Source organism: Mytilus edulis, chromosome 7 (genome assembly GCF_963676685.1).
Source record: "Mytilus edulis chromosome 7, xbMytEdul2.2, whole genome shotgun sequence".
In the NCBI taxonomy this organism is placed as follows: domain Eukaryota; kingdom Metazoa; phylum Mollusca; class Bivalvia; order Mytilida; family Mytilidae; genus Mytilus; species Mytilus edulis.
Genome location: NC_092350.1, coordinates 39,025,916 through 39,049,194, shown reverse-complemented (window position 1 = coordinate 39,049,194; position 23,279 = coordinate 39,025,916). Strand labels below are relative to the sequence as shown.

Genomic DNA, 23,279 nt, shown 5'->3' with positions numbered 1-23,279 from the left:
AACAGGAGAATAATAAATCAGTTTTAAGAATAAATGAACAGATTGTCATTTTTTTTTACAAAGCTTCTCTCCTGTATATTGGAATGGCCCATTCGTCGGAAGTAAACAGTATTCAAAATGGCAGACGACGATGAGGAACCAAATCGTGGAAATGTGACTAACAGCGAAATGAAACAGAGCAGTTCACTGCAACAAATGCTTGATTCAATAACGAAAGAACGATCAAAGCCAAGTTTTTCCATAAGTGGTGGTAAATTAGTCCGAATTCAATAAAACCGACGACCTTAGTATTTTAATTTTTAGAAACACCCACGCATATACCGTGTATACAACAACAACTCTTTTGATCTTTAATAATATACTAGAAAACACCCGCGAAATCTCGGGCATTCAGAGCGTAGTTTATAGTATGTAAATGTTGTTGGAAGAATTTCAGAAAAAGTATCATAAGTCATAGGTTATTGGGGACAGGAAAATGCTTTTTTTTATACCTCCCCCTTTATTTCCAATATTCCCATTTTTTGGTTTTCTATCAATTTCAATATGAACATACATTTAGTATGTTATGAACATTCAAGTAAGGAGCCTGTAATTCAGTGGTTGTTGTTTGTTTATGTGTTACATATTTGTTTTTCGTTCATTTTTTTTGTACATAAATAAGGCCGCTAGTTTTCTGGTTTGAATTGTTTTACATTGTCAGTTCGGGGCCTTTTAAAGCTGAGTATGCGGTATGGGCTTTGCTCGTTGTTGAAGGTCGTACGATAACCTATAGTTGTTAATATCTGTGTCATATTGGTCTCTTGTGAAGAGTTGTCTCAACATGGCAATCATACCATAACTTCTTTTTTTGTTTCTTTGTCTAATATGTTCTCCTATTTGTTTGTGTTGTGGTCCTGTAGTGTTGTGTTGTCATTTTAGTGTTGTATTTAACTTTGCCATTATAGTGCGAGGTTTGGCATGCTTCAAAACCAGGTTCAACCCACCACTTTTATTCCCCTTTAAAAGTGTCCTGTACCAAGTCAGGAAGATGGCCATTGTTATATTATTGTTTTTTTCTGTGTGTGTTGCATTTTAACGTTGAGTTGTTTGTGTTTTCTCTTATTTTTGAGATATTGAGATAAGACGTGGCACGGTAATTGTCTATCCCAAATTCATGTATTTGGTTTTGATGTTATATTTGTTATTCTCGTGGTGTTTTGTCTGATGCTTGGTCCGTTTCTGTGTTGTGTTGTTGTTCTCCTCCGATATTTAATGCGTTTCCCTCGGTTTAAGTTTGTTACCTCGATTTTGTTTTTTGTCCATGGATTTATGAGTTTTGAACAGCGGTATACTACTGTTGCCTTTATTTTGTAATCAATGAATTTTGTAAAAGATTTAATGACTGGAGAATTTCAGAAAAGGTATTAAAAGTTCACATGAATATCTTTAGCGCTTATCTGTATATTATGAACATTCATTAGGGGGCAACCGTTTGATTTTCTGGGGGGAGGGGGTGCAGGAGGATTTTTAAAATAAATAAATCAGCCTTAATAATCACAAAAGTAAATGGTTTGTTCTTCGGTAGTTTGAAAATAAATTACCTGACTTGCAATGTATTGAAAATAAATAACTCAGCAGGTCTATAGCTTCTTCGGCCTTCAGCATTTTCAAAACCCTTTAAAAAAAAATTGCCTCGCTCCGCTCGGCGTAACATGGTTTACAATACTTTTGAAAGAGGCTAGGTAAAACCAAACTTTAATACTATGATAGTATGCAGTACATGTATATTGGTTGGGAATATAAATAGTAATTCATTCTGCGAAGAAAAAGTATAAAATACTTAAACTTATTATACCCATTGTCTTTTATAATATACTATGCATTTGCATGTGTTTCGTTTGTCCTGTCTCCCTATGTTTTATCTTAATATGTTTGTATAGATATATATATATATTGTCCTCTTGTACACAAATTTGTGTCCGGGGATATGAATAAAATCTTGAATCTTAAAATGTCTGCAGGGGATAAAGATTAATTTTGATTAAATGGTACACAATAACTTGACTATACAACATGTATTTTTCATAATTAACAAATACTTTAAAAATTGTGTTTTCGAATATCATAAATATAGTTGCGAAAATGAATAATCAGTCCCTTGCTGTAATGCAAAGGAAAAATCTTGCTTCAATAGTTCAAAAAATGAATAATCTGTCCGCTCAGTTTACAAAAATAAATCCTTCTGCCCACCCTCCACCCCCCAGAATATCAAATGGTCGTCCCCTTACTATGTAAATATAGTGTATTTACTTTCAATTCTAAGTTTACTAATCGATCCATAGTGGTCATTACAGTTTACAGACCCTCTCTATTTAATAAACTCTGTGACTGCCGTGGATAGTAAACTTGGAAATGATAGCAGATAGAATTCTGAAAATACACTTTATTCTTTGTATATGTATGCTCAAAGTATACAGAAAAACGCAAACCGGAAGTATAATCTGACATAAAATTTCGTCCAATGACGGGACAATATCCGGATGCCTATATCTCGTTTTTCTCCAAAAATAACTCAATCTGAATAATCATATGAATGGATGACAAATGGCACTATGCACTGTACCTATAGGACAGAGAGGCGTGTTGATCAATTTATTGTGGAAAGAAGAGAAGCGACACCCAAAATGAGGTCTTCTCGTTTAATAGTATAGATTATGACTGTAACTATACTTTTATTACATGGCCCAAATGGTACATGGACGAAACGACCAAGTCCTAACCTACCAAGGCCAACCTGCATGGCTCCATGGTCGAAACGTCCTGTGTCCACTTTTAACACAATCCTCAATCTTAAGACTTTTTGACACAAATTATCCCAATGTGCAGGTTGTCTCTTTCCTACGTTTTGCTAGCATGTTTTCCTCTTTGTGCTTTGGTATGTGCTGGAAAAGATTTGGATTGAGGAACAGTTGTATATCAAATCTGTTAATTAATATTACGTTCAATGTAATATTGTCCCTCTTTATAATTTGTAGTTTAAAATTGTCTAGCATGTCTAGTCTGGTTAGCATAGTAGCTAAATTCAGGTTTCTGATTCTGGCCTCTTTGAATATTTGATGTAACAAAAACACAAAAAATGAATATAATTTAACAAACAAAAACATGAAAAATAAAAACAAAAAAACAAATATTTTATTTTCCAATCACGGCGCCCAAAATGAGCAGAATAATTACAATATAATTTTCAAACATAATGTAAAGTAAATTAAAATAGGTTAAACAAAGTACATAATATGATTGATTTTGATTTAATTGATTATTCTAATATGACGTGCTTCTTTCGCTTTGTAAACAACACCGTGATAAAATTCTCGATATATCTATACTTAGCGCAGACTCCAAGATGTACACAAATGGCTGTTTAAATATGCCTCCCACGTAAATCCACATGTATCGTAACCTATGTGTAAACGGTTGTGGATTTCGCTGTGTTAACAATTACAATTGAATAAAACCCTACAGAACATTTATTCTGATTCTGATGCATAACAAAAAGAATTTACACATTAGAGAACGGAAAAATGGACAAAAACAAAACAAATCAAAATTCCGCGAAATTCCAGTAATGATTTTTGCGCATGAACGTCATCTCAAAACATGACGTCATACGAATGAAAACGTCAAATCTGAAGGTTTTTCTATTGCGTTTACCTTCTAAACTCGGATACAATTGCATTAAAATAAAGTATTGAGGTAGGTGTTGTTAGTTTTCTGTTCTATTGCAATATTCGCACATTTACTGATTTCAGCAAGTCAACATGGCGGCTCCTTGGTTACAACATGTCAACAGTGAATTTGACGGTAACTTACGATAAAAAATGCAAATCTAAAATTGCAAATGTTGGGTTTACTGAGAAGTAAAAAAAGTAATCACATTTTTTCTAGCGGTTAGTTAAGAAATCATTCATGCAGGTTTGTCAGATTTGTTTTACATTTATCGAACAGTGGGTAAAATAGAACAGCCACACACACGGTATACCCATCATCGCTTCAGTTTTTAATGATCGTATTTGTCCTATTAGAATCGAAATAATTCATGGAAGCCATAGATTTGTTGTAAATTTACACATGGCCTGGGCCGTGATATTCGTTAATTTTATCCCTCGCTAACGCTCAGGATAAAATTCGAATATCACGGCCCAGGCCATGTGTAAATTTCCAACAAATCTATGGCTTCCATGAATTATTTCTTTAATATAAAATATTAAAGCAAATGAAGTAAGCAATTTGTAATAATAAAAATATATAATGTAAAATGACCCATTGTCTGTTACTCTGGTCCCAGTGATATTGTTTGCCTCAAATTACAGCCGAAATTCGGCCTTTTCCCCTAGAGAAAATTCCCAATTACTAAAAAAAATGGCTTAAAATTCCTCCCAAAAAGTTCAACATTTTCCCAAAACAGTGATGGCATTGGTAGTAATGTTTGTAAATTTCGTATTCATGTTATTATTTTGATATTAGAAAGCACTTTTGAGATCCAGTTTTCTGATCAGAATCATCATGGTGTTTGTAAGACACATGGTTTTCAATGCATTAAGTACCATCATTGTTTTGGTTTCACTCCCCTCTCGAAAAGTACCTTTCAGGTTGAAAATGTCTGACAACCAAAATATACATGAAAAAACAGTGCAAAAAAGACAGCAAAGGTCAGCAAAAAATCGGAGATGTGTTTAGAATCAAAAATATAAAAATTTCCCAATTTCAATAAAAAATATGCAATTTTCCCAATAAAAAACGGTAGAGGTAGTTTTGAAAAAAGACAACAATATCACTGGGTCCCTTTATTGGACAGCACACCTCATAGTATACTAATAATTTATTAAATGTAAAAGAAATAACTAAGGCCGAGAAAAAAAAGATCCGTGTTTCCGGTAACCCGACCGACCCTGTTTTTTTTAGCCCCGACCCTAACTTTTTTATTGGATCTTCCAAAAAAAAAAAAAAAAAATTTATCAACCGACCCTGTTTTTGACACAGGCTTCTGATAGATGACATAATATTTTTTCTCTCTTGCTTCCTCTTGCATAGAAAGCCAGTAAAACATTTTATTAATGTCAAAAGGTATTCCAAATAGGTTAAAATCCAAGAAATTTGCACAGCAGGTGCTTCGAAAACATTGCAAATGGCACACTTCCGGTTTTTGAAACTAATTACGGATCCGGACTTGGAAAAAACATGATAATTTTCCGGATTTCATTTACGATGTCAAAAAAAAAAAAAAAAAGAATTCCGACCTACCGACCCTATTTTTCAAAATGATGTTACCGGAAACACATATCTTTTTTTTTTTAGGCCTAATGTAAATTTAAATGCATATTTGATAACATATATATATAATTTGTTTCCCACTTTGAATCACTATTAAGTTTTGAAGGGAGTCCCTTATCCAGTGCAGTATATTTACATGTAGATAGATAGTCACTGATGTTCTGAAACCCCAGGGTGACTGGGGTATAGAAATATGGTCACTCGGTCTTCTCCCGACCGGCAGTAAAACGGTTGCTGAAGTGGGGCGTCCGTTTGGCTGTGCGGGATGTATCAAGTTCGCAGTCACGTCCGGTCAGAAGGGGGACGTTAAATCCGATGCCTCGTGTAAAGAGAGTGCCACGCTCTTTGCACGTTAAGAACCCTTGCAACAACTCTTTGAGGGGTCCGTAGGTGGCCTGTTGCAAGGCCAAATTTCTGTCCCTATCCAATATACCCTCATTTTCCAGTGGCAGTTCAAATTTCCCCGACCATCATCCTAGATGGCCTCTATTACAACAGCCTACCTATTGTATTTATTGTTAACTTGTTCTCGTCCTGAATATGCATGAAATATTTGCCACTGGACGTTAAGCAACCAACAATCAATGAAACTCAAAATTGTAGTTTTTGGGGAAAGACGGCTTGAAGCCGTCAATTCCCTAATGGGGTTGGCCAGAGTATCATTCCCTCACGTCAATCATTTTGTTTTGATAGTTTGGAAACCCCCTCAAAATGTCATACTGAAATTGATGACAAGGAGAACAGATTGACTTTAAAAACATTTTTTACACATTTCCCTTCTGTTTCTCATGAAATTATCGTATATTGAGCTTTCTCTTACACTATATACGTTTCTTTTACAGTCCGGAAAAATCAGTATTACGCAATATTCTAAATATATCTAACCTAGTGACGTCATTGTTGGAATGCCACACTACACAGGGATATCCTTTATTCATTATAAAAATCATTCACAGTACTTGTATACTAATTTAAAATCTGTATTTGTTAAATATAAACCTAATGATGTTTGCTGTAGTGTAGATGATTCACACACCAACATGAAATGCTTGAATCTGAGGCTATAATCAGATAATATGTAGGTCAACTTTCGCGGTAAACAATGTCAATGGGGATACATGAGATTGGGGAGAGAAACAGCAGTTTTCATTGTTTCTGTAAAGTTCTGTTTTTAGAATTTTCCTTCAATTCAGGAGCACCTCAATTGATGAGTAATTTTACACTAAAATCAAAGTAAATGTTTCTGAACATTTAAAATGTGACATTTAGTATATGATAAGTAGTCTTCTAACGAGAAAAAAAAACCAACATAATTATTGAAATGGTTAAAAAAAAAAAAAAAAAAAAAAATGTTGCTTTTTGTAGTTTATACCTATTGAGATTGGGGAGAGCAACTGCAGTTTTCATTCTTTCTGTAAATTTATGTTTTTAGAATCTTTATCCAATTAAGGAGCACCTCAATTGATGAGTAATTACCCACTAAAATGAAAGTTAATGTATATGAACACTAAAAATGTCACATTAAGTATATATGTGATAAGTAGTCATCAATTAAAAAATAATTTTGCGTACCAACATAATTATTGTAGTGGTCATTTTTTTTTTCTCATTTTTTTTTAAATATTGCTTTTTGTAGTTTAAAGCTTTTTATTCATGAATTTTACAGATATATCAAAATGTGGGATCTGGAAACAAACTTCACACAGCTTTTATATCCATCATATTTGATTTTATAAGTACATGTATCCCTGTGATGAGAGTTGTAACTGGGAACTTTATCAATGGAAAATTAAAACTGAAAAGATTTTTCAGTCCTCACTTTCTTGAGAATATTGTCACAAAAAATGGAAAATAGTCTTAGCCTGCCGTTCAGTTGTACATAATTAAAATTTTAAAATATAATGTAGTAGTTGTTAAATTCAATTGAATTTTAGATAATTAACTCCCAACTTAAATCAAATGTTTTGATTTAGAAGGTGCAGATCTCATTGGTCCAAATTGTCTCTATGATGAATTCTTGACTAAGGAAATGAAATAACAATAAACAACAATTAGTTTCATTATTGTCAGCCTTTCTATATGTTCTAGCTGTTCTTTTGCTCATTCTTTGTATGTAGACTATCAAAAGATACCCCCCTAAAAATTGGAACAATGGCTGTCTTTTCCCTTCAGAGCTCTTCAGCGCTCTTCAGCTCTTTGATTAAGGTTTATCTTTTAGTAGTGACTTTATATAATCAGTATCACTGAATTCTAGTCAAATCGGTACCAGGTATTTTCTAATTGGCACTTAGTCAAAGTGTAACCTGGTTAAACAGCATCGATGTAGTCGTTTCAGCACCCATATAAGATACAATGTATGTTGAATATATATTTTTTCAGTGTTTTATGCAAAAAGATTAAAATTATAAAAGGTGATTCTAGAAATATTGGTTTATTCACAATGTCAATTAATTGGGCTTTCTGTATGTTTTTTTTCCGGTCAACTTACATGTAGTGATGTATACTCAAGTCCCTAGCCAAATGGCCAAAGATTCCACATTTGAAGAATTTGGTTGTCTTGACACAGAAATTAAAAACTATAGGTCATCTTAGTTTGCATGCGAAAAATTCCTACTCCAGATTTTTTTATAAGATGGGTAGTTTGTTTATTGTCAAACATATGTTGATGTGTCTGTATTTCAGAGATTTTTGCATGCATCTTCTTCAAAAATTAATCATTGTGAATTCTAGCTGACTGTGCTTATAACACTTTCATTTATTTGATTTTTTCAATTTTCTGATTTGTGTTTTTTTTTCTTCAGATTTTGAGTTGATTACAAACGAGGTATCAAAATTCTGGACTGAACTGTTTTCCAAATATTTCTTGAAGAGTTCACTTGGAAGTGATGACGGTAGAGATGATATGTTATTTTATATTAGAAAGTCACCAGACTTGAAAAACAAGTCTTTCTTAAAGGTTAGTAGGTCTTTTTAAACTTAATTGTTTGGGGAAAAAAATAATATTATTTTATAGATATTTAAACCATTCCAATATGCTTAAACTAAGAAAAGAAAATGTGCACACATTGCAAGTAATTGAATCATTTTATGATATTTTTTTCAACTGCTTGGATATGCAGATAAATGTGCCAATAGACTATTTGCAAACAACAATCAATATTTCAATCAATATCTTTCCAGCTCAGTTGTCAACTTTCAGACTCGATACTTGATAAGAAAATCCAACATAATAAATTGATGATACTAAAATAAAAGGGAACACATGGAATATTAATATGTAACCATCTTGAATATGCATGTAATATTAGTTGCTGGATATTCAGCATCCACCAGTCAGTGTTTGTTGAATTTTTTTAAACATATATGTTGATCTTATCATCTACAAATTTGATTAAAAAATTAATATCATTATTGATGATTATTGTAGCCAGAGATTGAAGTTTACAGAAAAGATTCCAAGTTGAAGCCATCACTACAAGATGAAAGTGTGGACTGGGAAGAAACAGTTTACCTCAATATCATTTTACACCAGGTATAACATAAAATAAATAGATGTAGTGTGATTGAATTCTATCAAAGAATTCTGTTTGAACTAATGCTAAGGGCCATCTTGCAATGAGGTGAAAGATTTTGCCGCAAGTTGATGGAGAACTGTACTCTTCTTTTGATTATGAGTGCATGTAGTACAGTACTGATAAGTGTCATGCAAAAAAACTCAACTTTTCTTTGCATTATTCAATTCATAGCTAATTGTAAAGGATGTCAAGTATGTGGAGTAAGCATTTATTAAACAGTGATACCTTATGCATTGTATTGTGAAATACATTTAATTGTCATCTTCAAAAATATTACTTTTATTACAGTTGTAAAACATTTTTTTCCTAACAAATTTAAATTATGGCATATAATTCTAATATGATGTGCTTCTTTTGCTCTGTGAATAAACCCATGCTCTAAATCCAATAAAATTAATTTGCACATTGGTATATTGACTACTGCAGAATAATGAATTTTATCAAATTGGCATGCATTTAATATAATTCATTAACTTAAAAAGCTTTCAAACTCTTAAATGATGCACATGTTGTTACTAATTCATTTATCATGATTGTAATGTGTTACAATTCGAAATTGACATATTTGACCTATATATGACATCCGTTCATGCTGGCTGTTCAAAACTCCTCCCTCTTAAAAATCACATTGCCAGTAGTTTTCTTGTTCACAAACACTTTACACCTAATCACATCGGACATAGAAATTACCTTAATTGTCCTAATCAGAATCGAAATAATTGATGCAAGCTATCGCTCAGGCAAAAATAATATAATGAAATTATAATTAAGAAATAATTGATGCAAGATATACTTTATTGTAGTTTTAACATGGGTAGGCCATGTTAAAACTACAATAAAGTATATCTTGCATCAATTATTTCTTAATTAACTTTGCTTCTACAAAAAATGATAATAAAATATTAAGTTTTATTTCAATTTTAGTTTGAGTACACAATTACATGTGCAGTGTGTACAAGAACTAGTAACAAAGAGTTGCAGATTTTGAAGAAATTTTCACAGGTATGTTTGATTAAAAATAACCAGATTAATATAGCAATAGTTTACAATAAATATTGCTGTAAACCTGTGGTCACTTAATAAGACATTTCTTTTGTTTGTGATTAGAAGTATTGATGTCAGTGATGTTTAATTGCTACAATCCTCTTGTATAAAATTGAGAATGGAAATGGGGAATGTGTCAAAGAGACAACAACCCGACCAAATAAAAAACAACAGCGGAGGGTCACCAACAGGTCTTCAATGTAGCGAGAAATTCCCGCACCCGGAGGCGTCCTTCAGCTGGCCCCTAAACAAATATATACTAGTCCAGTGATAATGAACGCCATACTAATTTCCAAATTGTACACAAGAAACTAAAATTAAAATAATACAAGACTAACAAAGGCCAGAGGCTCCTGACTTGGGACAGGCGCAAAAATGTGGCGGGGTTAAACATGTTTGTGAGATCTCAACCCTCCCCCTATACCTCTAACCAATGTAGAAAAGTAAAAGCATAACAATACGCACATTAAAATTCAGTTCAAGAGAAGTCCGAGTCTGATGTCAGAAGATGTAACCAAAGAAAATAAACAAAATGACAATAATACATAAATAACAACAGACTACTAGCAGTTAACTGACATGCCAGCTCCAGATATAGTATAGTAATTTTTCTCCATTGTCATAAAAACTTTATCTTTATTTATATTTTACGTGTATAAAAATGAGGCGATGTTATATTATTGCCAATGAAACAACTATCCATCATAGTTAAAAATGTAGTGGTAGTAAACAAATATAATCACTGTACGGCCTTGAACAATAAAAAAATTCATACTATATAGTCAGCTATAAAAGGCCACAACATAAAAAGTGAAACAATTCAAACAAACAAAAACTACTTATTTTTAACAAAACAATTTACAAAAACAAATAACATTTATTGTAGCATCTATCTATTCATTTATTTTATACTTCTCAAATAAAAATCCTTTATGTTACCCCTAATGAAAAAATAGATAATTAATACTTTTGCAATATCTTTATTTCAGCGTGTATATCCTTCACCGAGTAAAAGACAGATGGACAGTAAAGGAACACATGAAGAAATTGCCTACCCAAATATATATTTTACTGTTGATAATTTTGATGATGTAAGTTAGAAAATATTTGTGATGTGAATGTCACTGATTTGGGAAAAAAATAATAATGGTATCCTTCATTTTGTTCTGAAAATGTTAATTAGTGCAACAAGGTTTGTCCCTCATCCATGAATTCACCAGTTCACCAAAATTCTTAAGACTGACTTTTCAGTAATTTTTTGTGTGAATTTTGATAAAATTAGTCACTAATATTGACAGTTGTAAATTTTATGACTATTGTCAAAATGACAATGTAACAAATAAAAGAGCAAAATTGGAGGAGGAACTAGTAATATACTGTTTATATATTTGCATGAATAAATACCTCTTTTCTTTAGATAGCTACATGATATTGATACAATACAAACGCTATATCAAAACTCTATTAATAAGTTTGCAAATATCCTTAACAATTTTGCAGACTTAATTGAAACTTGCTAACCTATTTTATTTATTCTGCTCAGTGTTTGAGCTATTTAAGCTGTATTTTCAGACTATATTTATTTTCCAGGCCTTTACAGATATCATTGTAAGAGATAGTGAAATGGTTTGTGTAGAATTAAAAGCTGCTGATAGAACTGGTGTTTTTCAAGGAGTTATCTTTCTTGGTTCTATAAGATATGAATCCTTAAAAAAAGTTTATGATGCCAGAGTGAGTACTTGTATTCTAGTAGGAAATTACTAAATGAATATGAATTGTAAAAGGAAAACTTTATTCTTTGTTTTTGCATATGATTTCAGAGTGTTATCATATTATTTGACAAGAAGTTTTTGTAATTTTTTTGCAAACAAATTAGAATCATACTGCATTCATCATTTATGCTTTACTGAAAATCTTGTAATTATTACTCTGCTCAATATTAAGGAATGATTGTTGCTAAATCAAGCCAAGTTAAACTGTATAATTAATTATATCATTAGATATAGGAAGATGTGGTGTGAGTGCCAATTAGACCTCTTTCGACATCTTTTTATGCCCCACCTACGATAGTAGAGGGGCATTATGTTTTCTGGTCTGTGCCTCCGTTCGTCTGTGCGTCCGTTCGTCCCACTTCAGGTTAAAGTTTTTGGTCAAGGTAGTTTTTGATGAAGCTGAAGTCCAATCAACTTGAAACTTAGTACACATGTTCCTTATGATATGATCTTTCTTATTTTAAAACAAAATTAAACTTTTGACCCCATTTTCATGGTCCACTGAACATAGAAATTAAAAGTGTGAGTTTCAGGTTAAAGTTTTTGGTAAAGGTAGTTTTTGATGAAGCTGAAGTCCAATCAACTTGAAACTTAGTACACATGTTCCCTTTTGGTTGATCTTTTTACTTTTAAGGCCAAATTAGATTTTTTACCCAATTTCACGGTCCATTGAACATGGAAAATGAGAATGCGAGTGGGGCATCTGTGTACTTTGGACACATTCTTGTTTAGAAACTACTATTCAAGGATTTATGAAATTTGGTTTCAGGGTTTATATGAGTCAGCTATTCCTTGTGATAGGTTTTCAGATTCATCACTCAACAACTTCCTGTTTACCGAACACTTACATCATTTTACACATCACATCAAAGTTGAAATTTCCTGTCACATTTTTCTCAGGAATTACATTTCAAGGATTTCTGAAATTTGGTTACATGGTTAATTTGAGTCAGCTATATCGTGTGATGTTTTTTTCAGATTCATCACTCAACAACTTCCTGGTTTAGCTACTTTCTCTTTTCTGCAAATTGTTGGTGGTTTTGACTTTCCCCAAAACTATTGATACAATTTTATCATTGAAGTGATTGTGAGACAGCTACTGGTGAGATACCCAAAGACACGAAACATTAAAATTGAATGAACAAGCATATAACTATGCTTACTTTTCTATATAAATCTCATAGAAATGCTGTTTGCATTCTGAAATAATAATTATAATAAATCAACATCTTATTGCATATGAATTTGTTATGTTACTGTAGTCAATTTGCATTATCATTGTTGACATCAGTGTCACCAACAATCAGTCAGTCCATAACTCATATATCAGAAATTGTCTTTTCCTATTGGCATTTACCCCATTACTTGTACAATATACTTGTACTATATAAGATTCATAAATGTTAAAAAAATCTTTAAAATAATCTATAAACCAGTAAATACTATATCTTGTTACAGGCAAGCCTTACATCCAAAGTGGTGCAGTCCATGTCCTTAGGCTGGTTGACAAAGTCCCACAAGAGAGTAGAGTTTGTAAGAATGAGAGGTCCACATAGTAAAGGTCATGCTGAAATGGCTGTCAGTAGAGTAAAAGGGTCAGGACCAGAAACACCAGACATTGAAAACTTCCCAGTCAATGATTTTGAAGACTTAGACAGTCAACAAGAGGTAAAGGACTAATAGTACTGTAGAAAGGCTTGTATAGTTCGCACTGATACATAGTCCGCACCCCCTTCTCACCACGAAATTTTAGGGAAAAAAACTTTTTGTAAATGTTAGAAAAGATCTAATGAAACTACGGTAAAATCCTGTGCGATCGTTTGCGGTATTTTCTTGGGAAAACCTGTTTTCCATCATCAAACAGAAGCTGAAACTGCTTGTTAATGATTCTAGAACGCTTCATGATTGTTAATATAAGTTTAATTCACTTAAAAAACAATTTAGAAACGTGTGTATGTTTTTAAACAGGAAGTTTAAAAAGCATGTGTAAAAGAAGAAATCAACCAGTGAGAGTCGAAATCCGTACATGACAGATATCACTATAATACGACTTTGAAAGTAAAACAGTTCCATCCTTTTGTAAAACAGTCTTTTATATACCTATCACATTAATGTTTGAAGGGTCTTAAGCTAATACAAACCATATCAGTCAGTATGAAACACCAAAACAGAATGAACAATAACCGACTACGTTTTGTAGTTTACAAATTCTAAGCTGGTTTAATTTACAGTTGTCTTTTTTACTATGTTTGTATTGTTTTAATTAATCAGATACCAGTATATTTCAACCAATGCATTGAAAAGAAACGAGAAATTTGTAATGAAAGGTTTAGTTTTTATATTTATCAGTATTAATTTGATATTGAATAGAAATAACTTATTAATATGGATGAGTTAAAATTATTAGTTTGAAAAATGATGAAAGCGCCCTCTACAATATCAATAACAAAGATGTCGGAACCTAAACAAACCACCTCAGCCGCGAAAATGAACTTGTTCTCTTATTTCTTGCTTATTGTACTCTATAGTCCGCACCCCTTCTGGAAGGTCCAATTTTGGAGAAAAAAAACGCGGACTATACAAGGCTTTATACGGTAATAATATGATTCAGGTGCTAGCTTGAATACATCATATGTTTCGGACAGAATTATTTGAGAGGACTTAGAGACTTGGTATTTGGTCAATGTGACAGCAGCTTAAAAACAACAAAAAACAAACTCAGATTTGCATGGTTCTTTTTGCCTAAAAAATCATAGAACAGAAATATTGATAATGCTTTTGATAGCTGAAGGAAAAACATGTTGATTGGATCATATTGTATCAGAGATGGCATTAAGTGTTACCCTTATCCATCCATATCTACGTCCTCATATTAGTTTCTATTCTCTATAAACTTTAGTTTAACTCAACCAAATATTATGAAACTGATACACAATACTTATTACCACAAAACAGATCAAGGTCAAATTTAGGTGGTGTCACTTTTACTGTTCGCAAGTTGTACCCCTTTATAAATGGAAAAATTGCTGAATTTTTCTTTTCTGTTCTCTAGCTTTATTTTGCCTCAACCAAATGTTATAAAATCTTCAACACTATACCTGTTATCAGTTCAAATTTGGGTGACATTACTTTTACAATTTCTATTTATGTCCCTTCATAAAAATATATGCAAGTTTGGGGCATCATGTTTGTCCCATGGAAACATTCTCTATTTATTTATGGGTTTAAATATTATTGAAGTATGGATTTCATCATTACACATTTATTATGATAAGTTTATTAGATAACTTTAAATTAATGGTGTTTCTGATATTGCAAGTATTAATTTACATTACATGTACTATCTTTTTAACAGGAAAACCAGTATACACAGAGAAGAATGAGTGATCCAAATGCTTCTTTTGGCTCTCTTGTCAGAGGTGGTATAAAAAGATTAAGTTTGAAAAAGTCAAGGTCAGAAGCTGAAAGGATAAATGATGACATGACAGACGGCTTTCATGAAGTAGAGGCTAGCTCTGTACATGATGGTAGATATATTTAATACTTGTTTATTTTCTGAGTGATGTATTAAGGAAAGTGAAAAGGATGCAACTTAAACCTTTGACATGTAAGATAATGTATAAGATAACATGTAGATGCCACTATAAAGTGTAAATCAAGAAGTGACAAAATTGTATGAAAATTGATTCTATATACATGTACCAATCTGTTGGAATTTCTTAGAATTATATAGCGATTAATCTGATTTTGCTAGCGCTCATCATTTTCGTAATTTACTAAATGGTTTTCAAAATTACAAAAGTAATTCATATCAATTTCGTCACTTAAAATTGGAAAGTAAAAATATTTTCGCATGAAAATACTGTAAATCTACCTGTCTTCATGTTTTTGACAAGTTTATGACCCCAGGTAATTAACATGTAGAACAGGTGTTACAAGTTATAATTACAACTAATCCGCTTCTCACCATCCTATGGGTCACTAATCAGATAATTATTAATAAACCTCATAGGGGCTTATGACATTTGTGCTGATTTAAAACTTTTTCATTCTTTCATTTGCACCGATTTCAGTTTTTGCTCACCTGGCCCAAAGGGCCAAGTGAGATTTTCCCATCACTTGCCGTCCGATCTGACATGGGGTAAAATGGTTTATCAGGTTGAGATCTATCTGCCCTTTAATTTTTAGATGAATTTGACAACCCGTTGTTGGGTTGCTGCCCCTAAATTGGTAATTTTAAGGAAATTTTACTGTTTTTGGTTATTATCTTGAATATTACTATAGATAGAGATAAACTGTAAACAGCAATAATGTTCAGCAAAGCAAAATTTACAAATAAGTCAACTTGACCGAAATGGTCAGTTGACCCCTTTAGGAGTAATTGCCCTTTATAGTCAATTTTTAAACATTTTTAGCTCACCTGGCCCGAAGGGCCAAGTGAGCTTTTCTCATCACTTGGCGTACGGCGTCCGTCATCGTTAGCTTTTACAAAAATATTCTCCTCTGAAACTACTGGGCCAAATTGAACCAAACTTTGCAACAATCATCATTGGGGTATCTAGTTTAAAAAATGTGTGGCATGACCCGGCCAACCAACCAAGATGGCCGGCATGGCTAAAAATAGTACATAAGGGCGAAATGTAGATTTTGGCTCTGAAACCAAAGCATTAAGAGCAAATCTGACTGGGGATAAATTTGTGTATCAGGTCAAGATCTATCTGCCCTGAAATTTTCAGACAAAACAGACAACTTGTTGTTGGGTTGCTGTTCCAGAATTAGTAATTTTAAGGAAATTTTGCAGTTTTTGGTTATTATCTTGAATATTATAATAGATAGAGATAAACTGTAAACAGCAATAATGTTCAGCAAAGTAAGATCTACAAATAAGTCAACATGACCAAAATTGTCTGTTTACCCCTTAAGGAGTTATTGCCCTTTATAGTCATTTTTTAACAATTTTCATAAATTTTGGTAAATTTTGGTAAATTTTTAGAATATATTATCCACTGTAATTACTGGGCCAAGTTCATTATAGATAGAGATAATTGTAGCAAGAAGAATGTCCAGTAAAGTAAGATCTACAAACACATCATGATCACCAAAACACAATTTTGTCATGAATTTATCTGTGTCCATTGTTTAATATGCACATAGACCAAGGTGAGCGACACAGGCTCTTGAGAGCCTCTAGTTTCATTTGTGCTGATTTTATATTTGCTCCTGATTAGATTTACAGGTAAGTTAATGCTTGTACTATACCATTGGTAAAATCTGGTTATAAATGTTGTTCACTTATGTTTAAAATAATTTTGATTCATATTCAAAGTGTAGATACTATCCTGTACGCTATCCGGAAGTCGCGATTTTCGAAGCGATGATTTCAAACTGGCTAACAGGACGGTTTTGCCTACGGTAGCTTTTCTCATCATTTGTTTACTCCTATATCTACAAAGTGCTTTGAACATCTTCAATGTATATATAGCATCATAAATATGAGTAACTGTAACAAAAACATGCATTAGAATATAAAATATATGTGTGCATCACATCAACTTGGTAGAAAAAAGTTAAATCGATGGACAAGTTTGCTCTCGTAGTACAAAGCAAATAATCTTTTATTGCAAATATTTGCATCAGTTTACAGTTAAATATATACTGTTTCAATATTATTTTCGTATTTAAGTAGAATATTCGTATTTCCCATAAAAAATATGTTTTCCTTGAGGATCCCAAAATAAATTACTGTACGATCAGTCTAGAACTGACTGTATTCTAGAAGCGATTTCAGATTTTTTGACTGTATGACCAGTCGTGATTTTGAAGAAAAAACAAAAGCAATTTGAAGGTGTATACGTGTATATGTGATATTATGAACTATCCAGGGAACTATAACATGTAATTACTTTCTTCAGACAATACAAATATATTTCTGATACATTTTTTAGACGGCAAAATAATTGTATTTTTGTTCCATCAGTCTTATTTAAAATCAAATGCCTAAAAAGTAATACGTGATTCGCTTGTGGACTTTGTAATAGTGTATCGTTACAGTTATCTGTTTAGCTATTACATTTTTAAAGATTATTTACACCGTCCGCCGTTGACCAATTGATGATAACATAAATCAAGCTTGTCTCTTTTAAAATAACAAAAAATTGATAAAGACAGTTTAGCGTAGAAGGGTAATTCATGTGATAAAATTTTGGTAAGTTTACAGAAATAGAAGGTCCATAAAGCATTAATCGAGTAAAAATGGAGCAATTTCAGAAAACTTTAACGATTGGTTTAGGAGGTGATGGAAATACCTGATGGGTGCCCCCACATAATGCAATGTTCAAGTCCGTATCTTATATAAAGTAACCCCATAAAATGATTTTTACTAAAATTCGAAATAGACGGTGCACAATACAGTCATTATCATTTATGATAAGGAAACCGAATAAGATTAATTAATAGTTATATTAGTGACGGATTCAAAAAAAGGGGATCCGGCAGTTTGAAACCCTTTTTTAACTATAAATGCATTTGTATGGGAACATATATTTGGAATCCCCTTTTCTCCTAGATTGGACCCCCTCTCCATACAAAAATGGCCGGAACCCCCAATGTATATTAAGTGGTTTATGAGGAGATGCGCTTACATAACCGGCGAAACATATTGTACTGGTCCAATGGACGAACGGAAAGACGGACTTCTTTATCACTATAATCCCCCGCTTGACAAAGTGGTGTACAATTGAGTGTCAAAAAGACAGCTCTACATCTTAAACTAAGTGAAGGAACTGTGATCAATTAAAGGCTACAGTACGGCTTCAAATGTGTGTAAATACATGCATTTTTATATAACAACTAAATCTGTGTGTTTGTACAATTTTAAGTATAATGGAGGACATTTCTGAAACTTATATACTAGTATACATCAAACCTTTCTCTTATTTAAGCAACATTTAAACATCCTTATACTTAATGTAGTAAGTCGAATACACCCCATCAAGCTAAAACATGTTTCATAAGTTTTCAGGATGTGAATGTATTGAAATATATTTGTGTTTTTTTAGAAAAATGCCACCTTCTAATGTATCGTAAATAACTTTGAAATCATCACTAGAATACAGTGACATAAAGACTGATCATACAGTTTTAAAATATACAAGCGAGACTGATCGTACAGTGAGAAATTCAAACAAGTGTAATTTTCTTATTTCTGGCTTCAAAGATCTGGTTGAAACTTTTACCACCACTTGAAATATACTTCATTTAGTTAATTAAGTCAGGTTTTTACGTTAATTTGTACACTAAGAGGGCATGGAGGGTAAAAAGATTGTTTTTAGGTTCGCCGACTGATTTTTCTTAGTGATGCACTTGAAAATCTCTTGATTAAGGTAAAGATACGAATAATGGATGTGCTGAATTTAATTCTAAACCATTTGAAAATATCGATGTCGGCTGAATTAATGATTAAGCAATGTACAGATGATCAACTTACCGTTTAATTCAGTATACCCATCAAATTTAAAATGTGATCCAAAAAGTTCTCGCTTCGAAAATCGTGACTTCCGGATAGCGTACAGAATAGTATCTACACTGTGATATTGTTCTGAACTAAATAAATAAAAAAGGATGCATTGTAAAATCAGAGGGGAGACAACTCATCACTTCAAATTGAAACTTGGTAATTGTTACTTCATACAATTGAACACTAATTATTTGCAAATATATAACAAAGTTTGTTCTGTTGAAGTCATAAAAGTTTAAGAACTTGTTAAATATTTTTTTGTTTAAACACATGGACTTTTAACTAATTAATGATGTATTTCAGAATTAGAAAATGGTGAAGAAAGTGTTGGATTTATAGGAAGGACATTTGGACAAGCATGGCATTTATTTAAAGAAAGGAAAAGAGCTAATAGTGTGGCATTAAATGCATATCTGACATATGTGACTTTACCCTGGTATAGAATAATAGCTGGTAAGTTAAGGCTTTGTTATCAATAATGAAGTGGTACACATCAAAATCAGTAGCCTGACAAAATTACCAATTTCTGTGATATAAAAAATAAAAAGATGAAATTAAAGATGCCATAGAAAAAATAATGATTTGAGATTGGTACCCATTTGTTTTGAATAAAAGGTATTTATAATCAATCTATTATATATTTGGTTTCGGATGCAATTGTTGGAAAGAAAATATGGATCAAAGGAGATGTGGGGAATGAAGTTTAATTCAATGACACAGTAATTTCTCAATAAATGTTTAATGACTGTCAAAAGATGTCTTCAACAGTAAAATGTCTTTACTGACTTTACAACATGTCAATCTGCCCGGTTCTAGATAGATATAAGAAGATGTGGTGTGAGTGACAATGAGACAACTCTTCATCCAAGTCGTAATTTGTAAAATTAAACTATTGTAGGTCAAAGTACGGTCTTAAACATGTTTAATAAATGCAAAGCCTTGGCCCACACAGAACAGCAAGCTATAAAGGGCCTCAAAAGTGACTATTGTTAAACCATTCAAACAGGAAAACCAATGGTCTAATCTATATAAGAAAATGAGAAACACTTTAAAATGAACCACATCAACAAACAACAACCATGAATATGAACATGAATACATATTTATACATTATTTTTTCTATATTTTAGATGTTTTAGATGTACGACAACAGCCAGTTCTAGTGTTCTAACTCTTAGAAACAACAAAGTATTATCAATTTCAAGTTGAAAGTTCCATGTCTTTGTAATATCACAGATCATCAGGGATTTTCTACATGACTGCATGTGAGACAAAGTGCCCTGTAAATGACTATGAATGTGTATATTAGATAAAAAGAAAGAATAGGACAACAAAAACATTGATATGGCAGCTTTAGTACAACAGATTTTTTATTAAAAAACAATCAAATTTTTAAGAAATGTGCGAGTTTTAAAAAAACAAGATATGGCTGTGTGAAAAAGGTTTGAAATCTTGTTCATCAATATCAAAAGATTTTATTTCAGTGATTTTGAAAGATCTTTTTATGTATAAAATAAGTTATGAGATTGCTTTAGGTTGTCAGCTCAAATTTGAATTACCATTTGCCTAAATCTTCAAATGATATCCTGAACTACTAGAATTTATATTGGTTTGAGTACATTATCAATGTCCCTTGTGTTTATGGGATATTCTCTTGCTATCAAGTTAATCCTTTATATTTTTTGGTTCAAAAAAGGGAGGGAGTAGGTTTGGTTGTTTATCTCTAGACCCTCTTAATTAATGTATGTTTTTGTGTATTTTTTTTATAATGATTGGTACATACAAAACACTGATAACAATGATAGTAAATTCTTTAAAGATTTTAACTTTTAAAGTTTTATCTTAGAATAAACATATTTCTATAATTGATTTGTACAATATAAACAGAGACTTTTTGATTTAAAAATATAAGGGACCATGTATCATATTTATTTCAAGATGTTGTATTTGTGCAATGCTTTTTATTTGGCGATCTTTGCTTTTCACTGAAATCCATTTGTTGTTATATGAATGTTATATGAAGCATTTTATGAGGTACTAATTTGAAATGTGATTTACATATACATATTTATGTTTTTTTTTAAATTTTTTTTTTTAATGCATATTAAAAGAAGGTGCTATTGAAATATATCTAGTGCAATGATTTGATAATTTATTTAGTAACCTCTCAATATTATTTTTGTATCTAACAGAATAACTTTATTTATATAGGCAGAAAGCTTTTAAAAATTGTCTGATTTAATAATGGGATTAAAACTTGAAAATTGTAAATCCAGATCATTTTGAAGGGAAAATATAGCAATTCCATTGCTTTTAAAGATTTTTTAAAAATCTACATTTAAAGAAACATGTTAAATTATATTTGTTTGATTTTGCATGCAATTTAATGCATTTACAGATTTTTTTGGGGGCTGAAAGTGCATTCAATATTTCATATATAAATATACTTACTTCTTTCCTTTGTGACTTTATAACATTGTTCTGTTCTATGCCAAAAAAAATTTTAATCAGGAAGACAAACTCTTTTCTCCATGTTTGATTTCTATGTGCACCTATGATAACCAGATAACACAATTTCATTTGTTTTAATACATGTCTCATTTTGGTCAATTGTTAGGTAACACATTCCATATCTTAGATATGACCTGAATTACATGTATGATGTATATTTTAATTTAATGTTGTGTTGTGCTGCAAAAAAATTAACATAGCCATCAATGCTGAATCAAAACATTTTAAAAGTATCATATCTTTGAAATTACAATGTCTGTGAAAATCAGGATAACTATGATGGATAATCAGCCAAGATAGCCAACTGGAAAATTAAAAAAGATCAGTATTATTAAATTTGCAATTGAATACCAATTCTTTGAAACAGACTATCATGATAAATCAAAATTGTGTGTTTTTTCATTTCCAAAATTCTTTAGATATGAAATAGCAACAAATATACATCTTCAAATTTTGAAAGTAAGGATTTCATATGAAGTTTTAATTATTTAACTTACCATCTTTTGATGTGTATAAAACTCACTCATTCTCTTTTACACCCTTAAAACTTGCGACAAATTTTTTGCTCCTTATGCATAATAAAGGGTATTTGTTTTATTGAAGTCATATTTTGTGTATTTTTAACTACAAACTATCACTGCAAAATACTTTTACATCTGTCTTCATTTACATATATATCCTTTTTAGATGTTTTCATAGCGTTGTGAAGAACATAAACTGTAAACAAAAAACGTCAGATCGTGTATATTTCATTACTGTAAAAGAGTACACACATTATATTCTCTCATGTCTACTTGATTAAAATGTAAATATAGATCATACCACTGCATTGAGTGTAATGCAATATTTATGTCCTGAGGCTCACCAAGGGTTTAGAATATAGAAAATTCATTTTTTTAAGTGGAGAAATATTAAGTTGCATGAGATTTGGTGGTAGAATCTGTGTCTCTAACGATTTTTAAAAGATATGCAGACAAACTTATTCCTTCTTTTCCAATGATCTGCAAAAAGATGTGTTCTTTCTATGCTACATCATCAGACATGGTTGCATTTTTCCCTGACTTCAAAATAACAGTAGGAAATTTAAAAGAAATTAAGAAAATTTGAAGAACTGAAATCAAACAAAACACACTTTCAATAACTAAAGTCGGGTAAAGAATAAATTGTTGAAGAATAATAGAAACAAGATTGTATGTACCTGCATTCACTAGTCAAATTAAAAAGATAAACATGGTTATTGTACAGAGTTGTGATAACAAAAAATAATGTTATAAAAAATGTCCATAAATCAGATCTCATTTCATTTTTAAAAAAGTATTATAACAGACATTCCTAACTTTAATATTAAAATGTTTCAGTCACAATTATCATTTTATTTAAGTCATGAGTCATACTTTTTTTATAGCAGTATCTACATTATGTATTTTGTTGAATTTGTAATGAATTTATGTATATATTTATTTATTTATTGTTTTGTTATTTTCATTGTTTTGATCAGATTTTAATATATAAAAAGCATTTTGAAAAAAAAAATTAAACTGAGAAAATATA

At 31.5% G+C, this 23,279-nt stretch overlaps 1 protein-coding gene across 1 annotated transcript; it reads left to right on the top strand.

Moving 5' to 3' along the window:
- The first annotated feature begins 83 nt into the window (after positions 1–83).
- LOC139482670 (uncharacterized protein KIAA0930 homolog) lies at positions 84–23,279 on the top strand. Its single transcript, XM_071266679.1, has 10 exons — positions 84–250; positions 8,112–8,266; positions 8,738–8,842; positions 9,810–9,887; positions 10,919–11,020; positions 11,520–11,660; positions 13,160–13,369; positions 15,057–15,228; positions 19,521–19,670; positions 20,348–23,279. The coding sequence occupies exons 1-10, from the start codon at positions 118–120 to the stop codon at positions 20,386–20,388; spliced, it is 1,287 nt and encodes a 428-aa protein (XP_071122780.1). The 5' UTR covers positions 84–117; the 3' UTR covers positions 20,389–23,279.